General features: G+C 38.8%; 1 protein-coding gene across 1 annotated transcript; it reads left to right on the forward strand.

Moving 5' to 3' along the window:
- Positions 1 to 11,843: 11,843 nt before the first annotated feature.
- Positions 11,844 to 18,362, forward strand: CCKAR (cholecystokinin A receptor). Its single transcript, XM_009099962.4, has 5 exons — positions 11,844 to 11,967; positions 12,711 to 12,962; positions 15,086 to 15,347; positions 16,964 to 17,091; positions 17,713 to 18,362. Exons 1-5 carry the CDS (start codon positions 11,844 to 11,846, stop codon positions 18,237 to 18,239), a joined length of 1,293 nt encoding a protein of 430 aa, XP_009098210.1. The 3' UTR covers positions 18,240 to 18,362.
- Positions 18,363 to 22,469: the final 4,107 nt, after the last annotated feature.

Raw genomic sequence — 22,469 nt, forward strand, 5'->3', positions numbered from 1 at the left:
GATGTCAAGGATTATCAGTCTAGTCTTGGGAGTTTTATGTTGCTCCAGTTCTTGATTTTAGGTAATTTCCTACCAAACCTTGGCTTTAGATAGTGTAAGCCTCCCTAGAGAGGACCATGTATTTCAGGTCATAATATCTATTAGTGGCACTTTTTTGTAGCATTTCTTAGTCATAGCTGGAACTGTGAGTTATCGGATATGTAACAAAACTAACATGCACACAGCCCCTGGTTTTTCTAGTGTTATTAGATTTAGTCCATCTTTCATGTGTTCTATTATTAGTCAAGTGACATGGGTTTTAGCAGTAATATTCTGTATCTTCTCTGGTTGGTAAAATCCCATGTGTGCACTTGCCAAGCATGAAGATGTAATTATGTCAGTGTAGGATTTCTTGGACTTAAGGCAGAAATGGAATCCATCTAGGTATACACTGAAGAGAAACACATGCTGAATCACAAATACAGTAGATACACTGAGTAATTTATGTACTTCACACATATATATTTTGTTTCTTTTAAGTGTATATTCACCTGAGAGCAAGTCTGTTGGAAAATGTATACAACTATTGTACTTAGCCAAACCTTTAAAAAGACATGATTCAGCATTCATGAACAAGCATTTTCTCAGGTCACACATAGCAGCTTACTTTAGCTATTTCTTTTAAGGTTTTTACAAAATTTAACCAATTGGTCTATAAGGAAGAAAAGAAGTAAAAAGAACTATCTCAGTGGATTCTTAGTTAACATCTCCATGTCAGAATTTACTGGGGTGAGGGTGTGCTAGGGTGAGATTCTGTGTTCTTTTCAAACCCATTAACTCCGGTGAGTCTGTGTGATGAATACAGGCAGGACTTGGGTCCTGCTTGTCACAAGAAGTATGCTCTTTTTGAAAATAGGAACAATCTGATCTAGTGGGTGGTATCCCTGCCCTTGGAGGGGGGATTGGAACTAGATGATCTTTACGGTTTCTTTCAACCCAAACCTTTCTATGATGCTATGAAAATATCTAAAAACAAATGGGTGGTGATGTTTTAATATCTACTTTTGAAAAATATCAAATCCTCTCATTCTCTGTTTATTTGTTACACAATATTGAGCATTACTCCACTGAAATAGCTTTTTGATGCTATATCTTACTTACTGCAGTAGGGGAATTTCGTCTTCTGTGGAAAATGTAATAAATGTTTTAGGTAGTCTGTTATATGTCTGTTGACTGCCTGGAATATATACAATTTACTACACAGTCATATCAGTGCATGTTGCAAGTCTTCAACAAGCAGCAGACCACCTTGGATACATTATGTAGTGTCTAGATCATAGCTGCCTTCTCTTAATCATGAAGAGGTAATCATAAACTTCAGCTGGCAGAGCAAGGTTCTCTTCTTGAGTGCGTTTTTTTCTTCTGATTAAGATATAATGACAAAGTTGATTAATCCTTTCTCTTCTCTCTTTTTTTTTTTTTAACGTGAAGGATTATTCCATTGTTTCATTTCTTTGTTTGATAAATTTTCAAATAGAAGAATCAAAAGTGAAGAATAAACCAAAAGGAACTAGAAGCTCTTGAAAGGTTTTTGTAATGGTTGTGGTTCACCAACTACTGTAACTGTTCAAAAAAAACAATCTAGTTTCGGTCAGGAAGATTTTTACTTCCATTACAAGGATTTTTCACTCATCCTTTACCTTGATTTCCGCTTCCTTAACTTGATGTCTGCTCTGTTGGAAAGACAGCTGCATGTGCAGCAAAAAGGAAATGCTGAATGAGCAGGAGATAGCAAGCAAACCTTCATCAGTTTCTCATAGTTTTTTTCTCCAGTGATGATGCTTTCCTTTCCCTGCATGGACAAACAAATGCTGTGTTTCATTGAAAGGGAGCACCGGGCACTGACTAAATATCATCACCAACTATGGAAAAGAATCTTCTTTGACACATCCCGGGCCATAGTGGGGGCCTAAAGAATCCTATGGTGAAACACTTGCAGTTGTCCTGTAGTAGTTCAAAGGAGATTAAGTCAAAATGTAAAACTGAGCCCTAATTTCTAAATTTCTACTGTTTCTCTGTTTATATATAGGAATACATTATTGCAGAAAATTGTCTGCAATTTTGATTATTAATACTGCCTGTTACAAGGAATTGTTGTGCATATATGAAGCACAACTAGATGATTAAACTTTTACTGTGGAAATAAGTTCATTATAACAACATGCTCAAAAATTCACCCAAAAAAGAATGGATGGAAGACAGTAGGATGGAAGAGCACATATATGTGAAGCACAGCTCTGAAGGCTGGATTCAGAGCCACTGAGTGGCAGACTACTCTGCTTTCATTAACCCAAAACATACAAATTAAAATACGGATCTGCTTAAAGGAAAAATGACACCAAAATATTATACACAGCTCTAGGGAGCACAAACAAACCCAAATGATTTGATTTCAGATGAAGCTCTGCACATTGAAACCAAAATTTTTAAATATAAAAATGCAGTTAGGTTTTCTGTTTTGCATCACTGTTTAGAGGTCTGTAAAGAAATCTTTCAAATGCACAACAAATTTGCTAAATCAAAAAAAGGACAGAGGTAGTACCTAAAAAATTGTATTATTTTGTTAATTACAGGATACAGGCTTGAATCTTACAGTCTATATTGCACCATGTTTCCAGAAAGACCAGGAAGGAAAATTAGAAAACATTCACAGAAGTGAATGTGGTAAAGGGCTCAGGAAGGGTTGAAATTGCATTTATTGCAAAAAAAAAAAAAAAAAAAAAAAAAAGAAGACAAGATATGAAACTGATCAACCAAAACCCGTACAACCTATCTGAGACTATCAGTCATTAATATGAGTAAGCAGTCATATAGCAATGCAATTTATCATTGATCACTTTTTTTCTTCATAGGAAGGACCCCTGTACCCAACAGTCCTACCCACTGTTAAGCAAAGGACACATTTTCCAGAGTAGATGGGATAAAATGTTCTCTGAGGTTAAATAAATACACGTATTTCCTGGTGTTTGTCTGAAACTGAATTGAGGCTTGCACTCATAGAGAGAGTAGAGCTGAGTGGATTCCTGCTGGATAATGTATAGCATCAACCTAAAATATGGAATTAAAATTCCTTATTGGAGTTGTTCAACAGCAGAAGGGCTTTTCATTTTGGCAAAATTAGGCTAATAACAAAAGCAGCAGCATAAAATTTTAGATCAAAGGTGTGATATGTAAGCTCAGCCCCCACATATGTATTGGCATACAGAGAGATAACAGCATGAGATCATCACAGAAGCATAGAATATCCTGAGTTGGAAAGGACCTCAGGGTCATCAGCTCCAGCTCCAGAGCCTGCATAGCACAATCCCCAAGAGTCACACCACGTGTCTGGGACTGTTGTCCAAACGCTTCCTTGAACTCTGCCAGGCTGGTGCTGTGACCACTTTCCTGGGGACCCTGTTCCAGTGCCCAATCTCCCTCTGGGTGAAGAGCTGTTTCCTGATATCCAGCTTAAAGCTCCTCTGACACTACTTCATGACACTGACTCTTTTAAGGAAGCTACTTCTCAAATATAGTGTTGTTTTTCTGTTTCCAGATATATTTGTGAGGTTTGCAGCAAGAATATGGATGGGACAAATATATAAAATAAATACTACTGGTTTTCATAATCTTATCCAAGAGGCACAAGTCTTTGAGACTTAAGCATTTATTTCCTCCTTAGAACTGGAAATAACACCAGTTGGAGGTACTGAACCCAGCTCAGTTGAGTTGTCTAAGGGATGAACACTCCAGACTTAAGGTGCCGTGTTCAAATTCACAGTTTTGGCCTAAAGCAGAGGAAAACTATTCACAAATAGGATGAGCAATAAGTAAAGAACCACCATCATGAGGATGCACTGAAGAAGGAACAGAAGTTATCATGTCACTAACTAAATGAGCCACAATGTCAGGGTGATGGGAAAAGTGTAAGCAAGGAAAAATCCTGGGTTTTTTTCTCATTCCCCTATACTATTAAGGGGAAAGAAATTTATTTCCTTCTTGATAATTAAGCTGGATTTCATCAAAACCTATCAATTTGTACTGCCAGTTTCTTCTCAAACAGTGTTAAATCTGTAAGACCTTGGCTATTTAGTAACAGTTCAGACTACAGGAATAAAAGTTTCCTATTATTTTAGGTTGGATAATATTGTATGTGACCTACCATCTACTCCTCTTGAAACAGAAGATGTAAACTTATTCACCAATTTATATAATGATCTGAGTTTTTAGAATTTATTTGAATATTTCTCACAGAATCCAATTTTAAATGTTTAGCCTTCTCTTTATAAGGTCTTGTGAAAAAGATATTCTGGTATGAAATGGCTCAGTTTAACAGCTAATGAAATAGTGATTTTATTTTTTTTTTTTTGCCAGAGCATTCCCATTTGAGTCCTAATGACTTTCATGAGTAGTCATTGAGGATTAAGTGAAGACTTTGGGGACGTCTGTCTCTACAAAATATTAAATCCCAGCTGACAATTCTAACTTTCTAACAGAAATGTAAATTGAAATTAGAGAGATAAGATCGCTGTTAGATTATGGTTTGAGCAGGATTATACTTTAAGTGCCACTGTGTTTAAAACCAGAGTGGGTGACAGTGTAAACTGGGAGTATTTAACTAGCATGTTGCTTAGAATATTTTTAAAACCATTTACTTGCTCCAGAAACTTGAGTCAGCAAAGCTTGTAAAAACAAAACACAAAATGTTACTGATCTTTTGTAATTATCTCATCAGAAATACCTTTCTTACTTCAATTTATTCATTTTTCCCACGTTGTAGGATTGCAAAATGAATGCATTAGAATGAAAGGAGAACATTGTGAAGAGGTAGGGTATCCAAGAAGAGACTCAGTGAGCAGAATGTGAGTGTGATCTGTGACTGTTTTGCACTGCTTTTTCTGTACAGAGCACACTTAGCACCAGTGCAGTTAGTTCCGGAAAGGGCCAAACCAGAATGGCATGAAATTGCAAATATGAGATAATGACTTCAGGCACACACACAAAAGTATTAGAAAAAAAAATCACCCAGTTAATTGCAGTCAATATACTGCAAATTTTCAAATGTTTGTCAAAAAAAACCAAGAGTGTGGCGCATAACTTTTCTATATCCAAGGATTGCATCCAAGAGATCCAACTTCTGATATGCCTAATTTATAAACCCTGGATATTACACGACAGCAGCCTGACTGAATCCGACTGTCAAAAAGTGAGTGTGGAGAATTCAGAGCTGAGTTTGTTCTTGGAGTTCTGTTTCTCCCTTCTTTTGAGAGTTGAGACTTCTTGGCAGATTTAAAACAGTTTTGTAATGTAAGCAAAGTCTAAACAATGAAAATTAATTTAAAACTTACATACTTTCAGTCACATTTACTCCCTGCACTATGTAATACCGTATAAACATGAGCAAATAGTCCAAACTAACTACAGCAATTGTTCCTCAGAGTATATTTTCTTAAGGATTATATAGACAAAAGCCTGGCAAGTAAGGCCAACATTACCATAATTTAACAGCTCATCTGTGCTGAAACTCTGGAAAATATTATTTTCAGTGTTTCAATATTTTAATAGTGTTTTGAAATTGCTATCAAATATTCCAGGACTGCTTAGCACAATAATTGAAACAAATTAGAGTATTTTTTGTCACTGTGGACTTGACCTCCCTCCCCCAGTTTCTCAGAAAATTACAACTGACAACTTTCTACATACAGTTATTGGATGGTATTATATCAATCAAAGAAGTCCAAAATGCAAAGAGCATTTGGGTATTTTACAAATAAGGCTAGACATCCCAGAAATTAGGACCTGGAAGAAAACTTCAGCTGGGGTAATTTGTCTTTGTTCCTGAAGGTCTCCCTGTACCTCCTCTTATTCTGTTCAATAATTAGTCCAAAGTGCCAGCTAGCAGAGTTCCATTGAACTGAAAAAACTGGCCTGGAGATTATCACAGTAAGAGAACAAGAGTCAAACAATAAAATACTTAATTGTGTACAATAGAACGCAGGCCATGAGCTTAATTTAAAATCTTACTTTCATTATATAAGCCCATAATATGAAGGGGACAACCTGTGATCTTGCTGTCTGTTGACCCTTCTGTGCAAAATCATGACAATGGGAAACCAGAAAAATTCTAGACATCCCAGAATCTTTTGCTTTTCTATTTATTAGGTCAAAATCCTACTTTGGTTACATACTTTGAAGGAGTGCTGTTTCCTTGAGGGCTTTGCTGACAGGGTTTTACAGAGTACAGCAGCTGTCTATGTTGTACCAGTAGTAATGATAGATAGGTCTTCGAGTGGAGAGACATTTTGCAATATCTTCTAAAATTTTTGCTCTTTACCCTCACTTCCTCACATTACCTTCACAATGATTTGAATTGTTTCAAATGACTAAAATTCATACTCATCAGTTGTTGAGAAGAGGTTTAGCCAGTTAGTTACTCTTTAAAATCTGAGGCTATGTGTCCCTCTTTGGTACTGAATAACAGAGAATTAATCAAAATATAATAAATTGCATGTTCTATTTCTTGTGCAGACTTGTGCAAATTTATGTCAAATCAGATGACTGCTCATAGGAAGTTTATGTGTCCTGTAAAAAATGGAAACTTTAAAGAATTATTATTGCTGGTTAAATTTATTCATTTTATGTAAGTGTAATTTTCAGTGTTTGTCTAATAGAAACAATGCCTCTCTTTATTCCCATATTTTGGGTTCCCTTAAAACAAGGATTAGATGACTCTTGGGAACTCAGATGTCAGTGAACAAAGCTCAGTAGTTTTACCTTAAGGGAATTTATTATCAACAGACACTGATACTCATCTAAAAATGTTGATATAAATCAAATGCTATGGAACACAAAGTAATTTCTCTCTGTACATAGTAAGACACACAAACTGAAGCCCTGGCTTCAGACATGCTGGTACCAATTCACCCAATAATACATCAGCTGACCTTCTCCATTTCCTTCCTGCTAATTGCACAGCCACTCTCTAAATTACTTAGTTGGTGTTGTGAAACTAACATCTCTTTATCTAATTCTGTGGAAATGTGGAAATCCATTTGATCTTAACGTCATGAGGACAGAGTGGCTTCTTTTGAGAGCAAAGTATCAGACAGCAGCAGTCTGAAAAGACTTCCTTGCATTTCCCAACTCTTCCACTCTCCCATGGAGTGGCCTGTGCCAAATACTTGCTTTGTTTTTTCATCTTTAAATTGAAACTCATAGCAGCTGCAGCTAATATAACTAATCTCATTAATATACCTCTGTGAGATATGCTAATGAAAATAGCTTGTGATAAAATAGTTGTGACTCTTTGTTATGTGCCTAACTGAAATCTTAAAATCAAAGACTACGGTTCTCAGTTGTTACAGGTGGGGCTTTGTGTAGCAGCCTGTTACTGTTTTGAGCTTTAGTAGGGAGTTGAGTACTGTCAAGAGCAGTCGTACCATTTTGTTGCTGATGTTATAACCCATTGGGGTTGTTTCTGCTGGCAGTCCCTAATCTTTTATCTGTTTTTTACAAACCACGTCATGACTGTACCTCAGAAAGGTCTCAGATGAGAGTACCTTAGAACATGTGATGGATTTTGACTTTGACTGAGGTTGGTGTAATATGCAAAGGTTTGCTTAAAGGCGAACATTAACGGTACCAACATTTGATGGTGTTAATGTAATCCAGAAAAAGTGATCTCCTGAGCCATGTGTTGATGCAGTTTACTTGGTGTGGAGCTCTAGCACATAATATACCCACAGCATAAGGGTATGCAGGGCTATTTGCTTGCATGTCAAGCTTCAATCCTGAACTGTGTTTTTCTAGCAAATAAATATTCACAGGGAGAGGGGACAAAAAGGATTGTACAATGTATCATGTATAGCCTTGAAAAGAAAAATATACCTTTTAAAAATATCTATGTTCCTCTTTCATGAGTGTGTATTCATTCCTCCTAGCACTTATGAATTCATTATGATAAGACACAAAAAGGAAAAGGATTAGCTTCAGTTGTTCAGAGAGCACTGATGTAACTTCTGCCCTCAGTTTTTAATAGTTAGAGGGCCAGATGTGAGGGGAGAGGAGATGCAGCTGAGCTCAATGATGGTCTGAGAAGTGCCAATATTTTGGGCAGAATGAGTGGACCATGACTCATCCCAGACTTCAGTAATATCACAGGGCATCAGAAGGTTTGTTATGAGAACTTATGTTACACTGGACAAATGATTTCCCTGTATTTCTATGAAGCAGTTTCCTAAATTTTATACAGAGCTTGCATAGAAATATCTGGAGCAGAAATCCCTTTTGCATCCTGGAAGCCCATAGAAACTTTACCATGATTATGAACTTGGACCTGAGGATTTACAGAGACAATATGCTTTATTCATCCCCTTAATCAGAGAGACTTGAACACTGTACAGAACTCACAGCCATCTCCTGGGAGGTTTCATTTCCTCTCTTCTGAGGAAGGTGGTAGGACAGAGATTAATTAAGCAACAAGCCATGTAATATGTGACCTTTGCAGAAGCACAGCAGGGGCAGCAGGAGCACCTTCTTTGCCTTTGATCCCATCTATGGTTGGTGAGTGGTATTTCAGAAATCCCTGATAGTACAACAAGGTGCTTGGCAGTAAATTTCATCCTTATACTATTTAGTTCAGATCAGTATGATCTGAACAGAACTAGACCATGACTTTTCATATATGTTTTTTCTAATTGTTTATTTAATTTCACTTGTCGGGACAAAAAAGACCTGGTAGGGTCTAACCTAAGATAAATCTAAACCTATTTGTAAATTTGACACCAGATACAGATATGCTTTTCCAAATTCATAATTTTACAAGTGGATTTTCTATTTAAGTTAAGATCTTTGTCAAGTTAATGAAAGAACAGAACAGAGTATTTTTCAGGAAAAAAGAATGAGGTAATTGTAAATTGATGTGGTTTAGTTTTGGATGAGAAAAGATACATCTAGATAGCAGGAAATGGCATGGCACACCAACTGTTTTGGCTGCAAGGGCAGTGTGTTCAGCATATGACATTACAGGGGAGAAAAGGATTAAGACTAGAATTAGAAGAGGCAGATTCTTTTATTATCACAGATTAGCAAGCCTCCTTCAAATACAGGTAAAAATATTTTGGTATACTTTTGTCCAAACTATCAACACAGTCATATTAAGAAACCAAAATTATTTCTAAATTGAAAAACAATTTTATTAATAAATCAGTGTTGCTAATAAAACAGCCAGCTCCAGAGAAGTTCTTGCCTAAAACTTTCAACATCCCAAATAATGCATGATTAAGAACAAGTGGACAGACACTCAGGTTTTTGTTTCTCCTAAATGATAAAATTACATCTGCAGTGAGCAAGCATTTTGCTAAAGCCTGCTTTTTTGTCTCTCCTGAAACTTGCAGGGAGACAGTGAGATGATACTGCATGGAGAGTGATCTATCAAGCAGTTAGCTAAATGTGGTGGAGAGAAATGATATTATAAAGGCAGCTCAGAACTGTTCAAACATGAGGAGTAGGGGCTGTACATTTGAGTAAATCTATGCAAAATAAAAGCCTAGAAAAACAAAACTCTTTGATCTCAATGTGTTTCATGCAGAGATACACTCCAAAATGGGAGTCAAGAGTTCATAGCAAATTCTTCCTCTTTTACTCTGGCGATTTAACTAGCAGATGCTGAATCAAGCTCAGCCCAGGACCAGATGGTATTCATCCAGAACTTCTGAAGGAAATACTAAAATTATTAAATATGATGTGCAATCTATTGTTTAGATCTATGTTGTTGCCAGGGAAAAAAAATTGTGTGAATGTGATGCCAGTGTTTAAAAAGGACTCCAGGGGAACTAAACCCTTGGAATTGTGAGCCAGTCTGTAAGACTGGCATTCAGAGAAGGAAAACTGATGAGGACTCTAATAACAGATAAAAATCTCTGGACAAATTTCTAGAGGAAAGCTGCACCTTATGCATTCAGAGTCCTGAGTATGTGAACAAGGTGATCCAGTTTGTGTTAAACACCAACTCCACAGTTGCAGGGATTTGTACAGAATATCATTCCCTCACATTCTGCTCTTGCTTTTGGTTGAAATTAGTACCTTCTGGAGTTAGTCATGGCTCAGTACTTATCCCTCAGCTCTTCAAGCCTGTGCTGCCCCTGCTGTCTCCTACCACTGTGATCCAGCCCCTTTGGGTCACACACAAGGCGAGCTGTGGCCAGTGCAGCCTGGTCCAGTTTGCCAGCTCTGTGAAGCTTCCAGCCATGGCTGCTGGCCTCATTGGCTTCATCCATCTTGCATGTGCTTAGCAAGCATGTCTTGAGACTGAAGTGGGCCCACGCCTCGGGCTGGGGCTCAGTGAGGGGCTCCTGCTGTCCTGGGGAAGCTGTCCTTCACCCTGTGCCACACATCTTTGAGACTGATACAAGAGACCTGCACTGGCTTCACAGTGTTAATCACAGCCCTGGCCAGCCTCTCACCCCCTGAGAGCAAGGTGGTCAGTGGGACCATGCAGTGGTGTTGGCTACTGATGGCCAGCTGCATCCAGGACTCCCAGAGGTACAAAGATAATTGAGAAATTAGAACTTTCCATCTAACTTTTCAATCTACTTTGCTACATCCCTATTCCCATTATTTGTAGTATGAAGCAAAGCTGGCAAGGCTGGAAGAGAAAGCCAGGCTTTCCAGTCTGTGTATATCAACTTTGAGAGGTCAGGATTTGTTGTAAAGAACCTGTTACTGCTCTGCTTTTCAGTAAAAGGGATTTAAAATGTGAAATTAGTTCTTCATTCAGTTATAGTAGAGATTAATTCCTAATATTAATTTGCATTTCTGGCCATAAACAAGCTATATACTGGAAAGTAAAAGCCTATGACTTTGTGAAAACACCAGTGAGGATGATGTTTATTAAAAAAACAGAATTTCTAAGCCATAAAGGTCTTTGTGTTTTCCACTGGTGTGTAACTAATGTGGCACGATTTATCAGGTTTATCAAGTTTGTCAAGTCATATACAAGTTCTTGCACAGAGGACTGTGTTGGCTTCTGCTTGTATTAACTGACAATTCTAATATACTTTCATAAGATTTGATCCACTAAGTGAAATTAGTGAGTTTTTCTGTTGACATTCTGAGGTTTGGATGAGGCACGTACAGCACTTTCAGATGAAACTAGGACTTTGCCAATTGAGATAAAAGTGGCTGCTTTTATTTTTTCTGAGTCTACCCTATCTTCAGTTTACTCTGAAAAATATGAAGACAAGAATCATTTCCATGTAAGGAATGCAAAATCTTCACTATGTTTTTCTCTTCTATGCCCTTTTATTAAGCAGCTCTTACCATTTTTAATGTTAGTTGAGAGACAGATTTATCACTCTCCTCACTCACTGGGTCTCATTTATAGGCTGTGACCTAACAGGCTGCCTCTGAGGAATAATGCAGAGACACGAGTAGAAGCAATCCTGCAAGGGGTTAATGCTGTAATCTTTTTCTAGCCTGTTTCTAATCCCAACAGTAGTGCAGTAACAGAAGAGGGTGGATCTAGAAAGTGCCCGGGGGGATGTGTGTGAGTGTGTGTTTGTGTGCACACGTGTGAGTGTGTGTGTGCACTCACGCTTTGCTTTTCTGCACGGCCGTGTGTGCCTCTGGAATAAATCGTGTTCGGCCAGAACAGGACTCTGTGTGCTGGCTGCTCCTGCTGGAGAGTCAGAACAGCTTCCTTGCACAGCTGCCTCTCTTGTATTTCTTCTGAAGACTTCATTCAGAAACCGCTTGTTTACTGAAAGCATGGGCAGATAGTTACAAACCCACCTTCTTCATCAAAGCTAACCTGTGGATACTGAAGAATGGAAATAGTTGATGCTAGTATCTTCCTTGGGAATGGTACCAACATTACTGATTTCCTCTGTGATATCATCTTGGAAAATGACACATTTTTCTGTGTGGATGATGTACCTTATCCTTCTAAAGGTATGTATGGAAAATTGTTTTTTTTCCAGGCAGTTTTAGTTCTAGCTGGATGCAGAGATACTATAGAAAGAAAGAGCTAAGCAAGGCATTTTCTCTGAGAGAGTGCAAAATCAACTGCTTGCTTTTAAGTTAGTATGAGAAACAGGCAGCAAAAAATGTAGTATATGCTGATTTTCCAAGTTCAAAATTGAACTAGGAAAAAATTTGGATATAATGGAACACTAAAACAGTAACACTTTGGAGCACAAAATGCAAACATCTCTGCTAAGAACTTGGAGAAGCATGATTTTTACTCAGTTCAATAAAGATGGAGTGATCAGATCTGATACCATGTATGAAAGTGATTTAATATGAAATCATAGCACTCTGAAGCTGAAAAAAATCCATATATTAAAATGTCTTTTGATTGCTTGATCTTTTCTTCTGCATAAAATAGGATCTCCCATGGTGAGTAAGTGGTGCACAGTCAGTAGCATGAGAAGCACATACTTTAAGAAGTTGTATTTGACTCTGCAAATGTACATTGTACTGCTTATATTGTAGATTAATGCTATGCAATTTAGGTAGATCAGAATACATTTAAGAATTTCAGCCCTTTAACTGATTTTTTGTTGGTGTAAAGACATAAACCTTCATAAAATTGAATACAGAAAGGCTTTTACTTTCTGATTAAAGGCTGAAATATATAATATTAATCTGAGTTGAATACTGTGTAGCTGATCTTTTCTTGTGACAATTTTCAGATTTGCATCAGATAATACGGATTCTGCTGTATTGCTTGATATTTCTGCTCAGCATTTTGGGGAACATTCTGGTGATTACGGTGCTGATAAGAAACAAGCGGATGAGAACAGTCACCAACACATTTCTGCTGTCACTAGCAGCCAGCGACCTGATGCTCTGCCTTTTCTGCATGCCTTTCACCCTCATTCCCAACCTGCTGAAAGATTTTATTTTTGGAAGTGCTGTTTGCAAAACTGCCACTTATTTCATGGGTAAGTCTGGGAAGTTTATACTTATTTTGAAGATTGACTAATGAGACAGGTGAGAAGGTATTTAAAGGTCTGTAAGAGGCTGATTGTTTCCATCCACCATTGAAGTTACCAGTATTACGAAGAAACAACTTTGTAGTGCAAATCTTCATGGTTCAGATGTCCTTGCTCTGATCCAACACAGAGGCACACACACTTAACTTTAATGACATACAGAAGTGTTGTGCTGGATGTGAAGATGTTGCATGATCAAACTTTAATGTGGAACCCAGCACATGCACTTGCTTAGCCATCACTGACAGGATTCTTGTCAGTGTTCAGATCACCCACCAGAAATGATGGGCTTGTACATCCTCAGTAAGGGCAGATTTTACCCACAGATTTTTGGCAGCAGTGATACATAAAAAAGAAAAGAGAAATAGGTGTAATTTGCAGAGCTGGAAGTTGGAGCAAGTGCTCTTTGTGGACAGAACAGGTGTGATCAGAGCTCACCAGAAGACCATAAAACACAGATATAGATTTTAGAGGCTGACTTTATTAAGCATCACTTTTTGTGCCTTGCCATACTCCTTTTGGTTGTAGAGCCAGGATCTGGGAGTTTCAAAATGTCTGAGTTGTGTATGTGTAAGTGATTTTTTTGTCTCACTTTAATATTTCCTCTGCATTTGCTTGTTTCTTAACCAAAAAAAACCCCAAACAAACAAAACAAAACAAAACCAATCAAAGAAAAAGAAAAAGAAAAAGAAAAAGAAAAAGAAAAAGAAAAAGAAAAAGAAAAAGAAAAAGAAAAAGAAAAAGAAAAAGAAAAAGAAAAAGAAAAAGAAAAAGAAAAAGAAAAAGAAGAAAAAAAAAGAAAAAGAAAGTTTGTAAAGTTTTTGCTGCTTCGGGAGACCCTTAGTTGATTACAGAAACTTCAGGTCCCTTTTCAACCCATGCCCTTGAGAACTTTGATGTAATGTGAAAGTACACACTTAAAGTGTGCGAATGGGAAATCAACATCTTTTTGTAGATAAAACCAATAAAACTAAAGGCCATGTTTAAACAATTACAATGAATTGCTGGCACAAATACCCTAAAACATTACTGAAGCATTGTCATCTTCCTCTTATTGCACACAGTGTAAATTACTTTATAAAAAATCCAGTGAAATAGACCAACATAAAGTTTCTCATTATGATGCTGTTTTATTTTAAGTCAGAAAGAGAAAATTTCCTACTAAATGTCCAGGTAACAGAGGCATCACCTGAAAGATACTGACAACCATTGCATCAACTATATTCATATTCAGTTTTTCATTTTAAGATGTAGAAAGACAAATTTTCAATTACAGATGATTTCTGTAAAGCAAATCATAACAATATTGGCATTTTATAGTCTGACACATGTTCACAAAAACAAATAAAAGCTCATTCACTGAAACGAAAGTTTGTGACAAAGTTAAGACGAAATATTGATAATTTTACAGTGGTGAACTTGGGCACCTCAGTGGTGGAAACATAGACAGCCACAATATATTTTATAAAATATGAACAGAAGAAATTAAGGGTACTCAGAGGACAGAGATTCTGCTTCATGACTTCGTTTCTTCTCCTTGTTTGTAACTTCATTAGCATCTAATTAAAATTTTGTAATAGATTTAACTCTCTTGAATGAGAAAATCAGATCACAAGTCAAGCAGGACACTCATAAAAATTAAAACAATAAAAAAGGGACTGTGAACATCTGTGTTAAGAGAGTAATTAACTGATTTCAAATGCTTTGTTTGAATTTCAGTGCAATTAGTGAACAAACCGCAGTAGCAAAGAGAATAATTAAGAGTAAAATTGTCTTCTTTCCCTGTTACCAGAATTTTATGATTTGACAGAGTGTGTATTTTTTCTTGGACTTTTGGAGCAAGAGAAGCGCAGGGCAGGAATATCAGTCTGGAGCAGTCTGGAGACCCAGACCCACTGCCCACACATTCTTCACTGACTTCACCAGACTGGCATTTATAAATACTTTTGCTTAGAAATAGTTTGCTATATTTTTAAATTTTTGTATGCATACAGCAAGCTAGCAGGACCATTTGAACATAACATAACCTTTGAAAGAAGAGGATAACTTTTTTCTTTATTTTATATGTATAGGTGTCTCTGTAAGTGTCTCTACCTTCAACCTGGTTGCCATATCTTTGGAGAGATACAGTGCCATTTGCAAACCACTGCAATCCAGGGTCTGGCAGACAAAATCTCACGCCCTGAGAGTGATTGCTGCAACCTGGTGTGTGTCCTTTATTATCATGTCACCATACCCAATCTACAGCAAACTGGTACCTTTCACCAAGTACAACAACACCACAGCCAATATGTGTCGGCTCCTTTGGCCGAGCGATGTCGTTCAACAGTCTTGGTAAGATAAACTGGCTGTTAGCAAATGTGTCATTATCTGCTGGAAAACAGGATTTCATGGTAGCAATAAGCCTGTGGAAAATCAAGTATTAACCTTCAGCAAATGTTTACACTCTATTATTCTTGTTTAAGATGTAAGAAAACCCCAACATTTTTAAGCTGCCTACATTTTGACATTTGAGTCACTTTCCCCTTGTCATAGGAAAGACTGCCCAACATGGCAATGATTCTCACACCGTGGTCTGCTAAGCCCCAGCTGTCACTGGTGAAAGTGGGGTTTTCTTTCAGTAAAGAAAGCATCTGTCACTTGTAGTAGGAATACTGCTTTCACTCATTTACACATAAACTTCAACATTCTCGGAGAAATCCTTGATTAATTGTTGAGAAATGCAGACACACCCCTCTGTGTGCTGCCTTGCCTGTTAATTTGTTTGAAGGTTCTCCGTAGCAGAGAAGTAGAATATGAAGCTGCAAATGTCTTGTCTGAGAATCCTTTTGGTTGCTAATGGAGAATAGGGGCAGAGAGAAGTGGGGAGAGACAAGCTCCCAGTTCTACACATCCAGGCAGGGTAAACACCAGCACTATCAAACAGCAGTAGTACTTAAACATGATGTCCTTGCACGTTGACTAAACACTGACTGGCACTGAGAAAGCGTAAGATTTTTTTTGACACTGAAGGTCAGTTGGAACTGGGAAAAAGATTAAAGTCTGCACCATTTTGGTATGGTATATCCACAAAGAAAGTAACTGTGTTACTCTAATGCTTACAGTAGCAGTCTGAGATATTTGGCAGCATGAGGAGGAAGTGTACAGGACAAATCCTATTCTCTGTGGTCTCCTTACAGATTCCCAGGTGTATTAGAGTTTGCACCAAAGTCACAGGGATCGGGAGAGACACAGACATTTAAACATCATTATTTCCCCAGCTTGTCACCACATCAGAGAAGCTGACTAGGAGAGCAGCCTACGTGAAACCACATAAAAGCTGCTTGCTTTACCAAAGAGATTGCCAGTCCTGGAATCCCTCCTCAGGAGCCCTTCATGGCTCCAGGGCTGAAGACCCAGGTTGTGGCTGCTCTGGTTTTGCCCACATGTGCCAAGGCCCTTTGGAAGTCAGATCTCTCTGAAGCACAATAATAGAATAATTTGCATTGAAATAGATCTCTAACATAATTGAGTCCACCCATTAAAATATGAAACCCTTTAGGAATCAGCAGGTGCTCATTTAGCTTCTGCAAGGCAATTTTTACATTGACCCAAACTACAGGGCATCTGATGCTCATCTGGTTACAGCAGGGAGTCCCACTCATGGGCAGAGATAACTTCTGCCCCCTTGAACTACTGTGGGAGTGCCCATCTCCTCTGGGCTGCATAGGTGGGATGAAAGATGGGTTTTTGGCCATTATAGTCTTTTCCCTGCTGTACCTTTCTAAGGGAAGCAGGAGAAGAAGTAGGAAGCTTCAAACTTCTGAGGTGTCAAAATGATATTTTGTATTGGCATGAAAAAAATCCAAAAAATCTTGAAATCCTGTCTTCCCCAATTCTCAGTTGTCTAAAAAGGACTTTTTCTGTTTTTTTGCCATTCCCTAGTCTCAGTGTGTCTTTTGATTCCTTAGGTACACTTTCCTGCTCCTCACACTCTTTCTTATTCCTGGGATTATAATGATGGTTGCATATGGTCTAATTTCTTTGGAACTCTACAGAGGAATAAAATTTGATGCCAGCCAGAGAAAATCTTCACGAGGTAACAGAACAATTTGGTTTGGGATGGGCTTTTTTAAGTTACAGTTGAAGATGCAAGCAGTCATTTTAAGGCTAGTAAAAGGAAAGTTTTCCACTTGCAAAAGTGATCGTTATGGTCAGTTATGTCATGAACTTGCCAGCTGCATTTCTTGATTAGTTACACTGCTGTTAGCAAATAAACCTTACTTATGGCTTGTTTGCAAAGATTCTGGGCAGAATACATAAAATTTCTAATTTGTTTATTATAGAAATACCAAGGTTTTTCTCTGGCCATGGATGAGGACCATTTTTTGTCAATAAATGTCACAATGAAAATTGTCAAATTAAAGTAGAAGCGTATAACCTTGAAAACTATCTTCTGTCCATACTGGACTAAGCAACATTCTTACACCTTTTGCATCAGTTTGTACAGAGGTAAGATGTGAGAATATTGGGAGACAGTGGATTCAGAGCAGCTGATAACATGACTGACTCAGAAGCAGGCCAGGGCTTTCTTTGCAACAGTTGCTCAGCTATGAATTATGTTGTTTATTTAGATTTAGACTGCATTCGTCATTTTGTTATTTGGCCGACTGTTCAGAGCTATTTTGCCAACTATTTAAACAGCACTTTATATGTACAGAAAGAAGAATAAGTACCTGCAGCGCCAAATACGAGGATGGAGATGGATGTTACCTCAACAAAACCAAAAGGAAAAGGAAAATGCCGTTGCAACAGCTCTCTGCTATGAGCCACAACAAAATAGAGAGAGTGAGAAGCAACAGCTCTTCTGCCAACTTAATGGCCAAGAAACTTGTCATCCGTATGCTGATGGTGATAGTGGTTTTGTTTTTCATTTGCTGGACTCCCATCTTCAGTGTCAATGCCTGGCGCGCCTTCGACACGGCTTCCGCTGACCGGCGTCTCTCGGGGGCTCCCATCTCCTTCATCCACCTGCTGTCCTACACTTCTGCCTGTGTGAACCCCATCATTTACTGCTTCATGAACAAGCGTTTCCGCTTGGCCTTCCTGGCCACGTTCACCTGCTGTGCCCGGCAAAAGCCCCCTGCCACACGGGGAGAGGCTGCTGATGAGGAGGAGGGGAAAACGACAAGGGCTTCCCTCTCCAAGTGTTCCTACACACACATGTCTGCATCTGCACCCCCCTGAGCTGCACCAGGGGAGGCAATGAGTGGTGAAAGGTCTGGTCTTGGAACGTGACTGTGGCATCAGCTGAACGTCGTTTAGCCCTGAGTTAATGAAACACTTCAGCTGACAGTAAACACAGCAAGAATTTTATGGGAAATTGATGTTATCACTGTATGAGTGTTAAATCACTTTCCCTTCAAAAGTACAAAGGAGGGAGCTGTGAAGATAAAGGACTTTATGAAAAGCCTTAGAAGTTGCTCTATTTGTAACAAATTCCACAGCAAAAATGGGTGTCCTCTCCATCAACGGCTTTGCTCAGTTTTCAGTTGCAGTTCTGAGTATCTCAAGATATTTCCAAGATGCAAATAGATTCTCCTCAAACATGAATATATGTAATGCAGTCTTCACTTCACTAGCTATGCCTCATAAGCAAAAATCTTTCTGTTATATTTGTAGTATCTTTTCACATTATTTAGCTGAGCTAATACATGTTGAGATAATCTTGGTGCCACTCTCACGGGAATTCTGGGGTGGTGAGAATGGGCTTGTCCATGTGAAATTAATGCTCTGAAGTAGAATAATTTCTTTTTAAAAATAAAATAAATATTGTTGGCTTTGTGGGTGGAATGCTTTCTTCACTCAGGCAATAACATAAATTAACATAATTTAATGTATTTTTCACTGATATAAACCCCACAGAACAAGGACAAAGAAATGGCTTTCTTCTGTGCAGCTGAAAGCACCCACATATGCAAGTGGTGGGGTCTAAGATGAGCCACAAAGGCTCATGTGGAAATCTCCACAGTGGGAAGCACATGGATGAATGCTTGGGATAAAGCAAAGAGGTGTGTTACAGAAGAGGCAGGACTGAAGACACAGGCTGGTGCTCATGGCAGTCACATTTCACAAATTAGTTCACAGCCACTTCAGGCATGGCACTGCCAACATGGAAATAAAGGCAGATACAACGAGCAAAGGCTGAAAGGCTTTGTCAGAAAACAGTTTTTCTAAACTTTGGAGCAGCTGTTTTCTCCAACTACACGTACTTGTAAACAGATTCAACATGGAGTAGAACAGCTTTGAATGATGTAATTATTGGTGCTTTGTTGAGCAAGAATCCAGTCTCTTTCCTGTGCAGCACACAGGTGAGTGTGGGTGTTCAGGTCTTGTCCTTTGCACCGTGGAACTCAGATGGAGAAGTTACATCACTTATTTTGGTTTGTGAAAATATCCTGTTGGAGATGTTTCTATCTTCTAGCTGAATCAATATCATTATAAACCCTTGTTATTAGACAGAGATTAAATTTCAGCACAGCGTGGAATGTAGATGTGGATATTAAATATAAGCCCTCTCAAGGTTTTTAATCAGGAAAATCTGATCTCTTTACAGAATGATTTTAAATTAGAAATATACTGTGAGTTCCAGGACCCAGATCCATGTTCTGCACTCAATTATTGCCTGAAATGGTTTACCCTAACAACTTAGGACACAACTTCAGCTATTATTTTTTTTCCATCCAGCTCGTCCACAGACAGGAAATTAAAAAAAAAATTCTAAACACTATTTATGCACAATCCATAGAAACAACGTTTTGCCTGCCTACTTAATAAAGTGGCACTGCTCCTGGAAGAGTGCTGAGACTACTGACATCGATCTGACCTTTTGCAAATACTCAACAAATTAAATTTTGGGATTTAATTCATAGCAATAAAATGAAAATTTTACTTCACTTACAGGTACGTGTTGAGACCCTTTACAAACATGTCCTGTGTGCTGAAACTGAAGAAACAAATTTAGCTGCTTTGGAATTTATGTGGAACAGTGACAGCAGAAAACATACTTGTGAAGTATTTTATACCATTTGAAAGCCTGGATCGATTATAGGCAATAGTTTAAAAATTGTTGTTTAAGTAAGAAAACCCTCCACATGTTAATAATATACTGGATGTGACTATTGCTGTCTATGTGATCTATTGCAGGACAGCCCATACCACAGCTCTGTGTGCTCTTTCAAAAGCAAATTCCTTTTCATAAATGCAGCTTCTCCAGCACCTCTTATGTCACCTGAGAGTCATAACAGGACATGCACAGTTCACCTGCTCTCACTGATTGGGTCTGAGGATAGTGGTTTCAGATGAAAGCCAAAAGCTATTTTCAACAATGCCTTAATCAGATCTCAGACCCCCATGGCCTCCAGTAGCTGCAGCTGAAAGGAGCAGAGTTTCTGATTGATTCCCTTCTTGTAACTGTCAGGGAGCACAATTTGGAGGTGATGAAATGAGGAAGGCAGGGGAAGATCCTGATGGAGTGGTGGCTGGGAGACAATCAGGGAAGGGTTGAAATGTGCCATTTCTCCAAGGCCCATCTATGTGTGCGTCACTTGTCCCCTCCATTGCCCCCTCTGCACCTATTTTCTTGTTATATCAACACAATATTTCTTTTGATCAGGCTCCCTAAGCCACAAGCCTTATGCCAAATTCCAGCAAGAATTAGGAATTAAGCTTTTAAAATGCAATATAGCAATCCAGTCATTTTGTATTTTTCTGCCCCAGTCTCCTAGCACAGGAAATTTCAGCCCTACTGCATGTTAATGCCATTTTTCCTGATCTGTGCATTGCAGAAGTAATTCCTGGGTCCAAATGTTTCCTTTTCATTGTTAAAGAATCATGGCATCCTCCCAGTACCTTTAATTCAGATGCTGATGTCACTGGAAAGGTATCTTCAGCAATAAATATGGGTGGAATAAACACACCAAAATAAAAACAGCCTAAGAAATCTTCTCATTTTAGCAGTAGTTTACAGGGGTTGTGGAGAAAAATCCTATCTACTACAAGCAGTATCCTGCTTAAAGCAAACTGTTTTCCAGATGTAGCAGACAAATGGCGAACCAATGAATTTCCAGGTGCATAATGTCCATAAATCTCAGAAGTTTTTATCTTCTTTCCCTTTCTCCCAAATCCCAGGGCTTCCCCCCTCCCCTTCAGTCTTTCTCTTATCTCTTTCAGCTGCATGACACCACCTGATTTTTCTCCAGCATGCTTCTCAGTCTCTAGGTTACTTTCCCAACACCACCAATTGCTAGATGATTTTTTTTCTCTTTGACAGGTTTATTTTCCTTCCCAGATTTACTTTCCCAGAAAGCACTCTCATCTTCATTTCCCCTATCATCTCTGGCTGACAGACTCCTGGAGCACATTTCTCCAAGCAATACATCCTGCCCACAACACAGCAGCTCTGCAATCCCCCCTACACTCCCACAGCTGAGCTCGCACAGCGCCTCTTGAACGCCGGCTCTCTAACAAGCAGGATGTGCTAGTTCAGGAAACAAGAGTGGAGCATTAATTACACCCTGATCCTCCTTTGATACTTCTGTCACTATTACTTGCAACCTCTATTATTAGGGCATGCTTAAATACTGATGCCTTACAATACTGCTAAATACAGGACTTGGTGAGAGGTCAAAGGAAAGGTATTTCAATATTGCCAAGACAAAATACCTTAATGCTCTTAATGGAAAGCTGTATGTGGATTTGGAACTCCAGCCACTAAAGGTTTACACCCCTTTTACAAGTCATGGCCTCTTTTCCAATATCACCGAGCCCTTCTTGGCAAAGTGGAGAGCTTGTCTGTGATCCCACCTGCTTCTGCATCCCCTCCTGTTCCTCCTGCCTCTGAGCTCAAGGATGGTGCAACCCCAGAGCACCCACCATGGTTCATCACAGTGCAGCCCCAGAACACCCACCATGGTTCATCACAGTGCAACCCCAGAACACCCACCATGGTTCATCACAGTGCAGCCCCAGAACACCCACCATGGTTCATCACAATGTAACCCCAGAACACCCACCATGGTTCATCACAGTCCAGCCCCAGAACACCCACCATGGTTCATCACAGTCCAACCCCAGAACACCCACCATGGTTCATCACAGTCCAACCCCAGAACACCCACCATGGTCATCACAGTCCAACCCCGAACCCACCATGGTTCATCAATCCAACCCAACACCACCAGGCACACAGCCCAACACCCACCATGGTTCATCACAGTCCAACCCCAGAACACCCACCATGGTTCATCACAGTCCAACCCCAGAACACCCACCATGGTTCATCACAGTGCTTTTCTGGCCTGGAATAGAGGACTTCAGGATCAATCAATACTGAAATGGATGTTGAGTTAAACTGAGGGTTTCTGGTGGTAAAAGATGCCTATTCTCAAAAGGAAAGTATAGAAAGATAAAATCTAA

This window comes from Serinus canaria, chromosome 4, assembly GCF_022539315.1.
Source record: "Serinus canaria isolate serCan28SL12 chromosome 4, serCan2020, whole genome shotgun sequence".
Lineage (NCBI taxonomy): Eukaryota > Metazoa > Chordata > Aves > Passeriformes > Fringillidae > Serinus > Serinus canaria.

Excerpts from the sequence above, each read along its gene's own strand:
- CCKAR (XM_009099962.4), top strand. The coding sequence starts at position 11,844 with ATGGAAATAGTTGATGCTAGTATCTTCCTTGGGAATGGTACCAACATT. Across the intron at positions 11,968-12,710 it reads TGTACCTTATCCTTCTAAAG|ATTTGCATCAGATAATACGG; the intron begins GTATGTATGGAA and ends GACAATTTTCAG. Across the intron at positions 15,348-16,963 it reads GATGTCGTTCAACAGTCTTG|GTACACTTTCCTGCTCCTCA; the intron begins GTAAGATAAACT and ends TTGATTCCTTAG.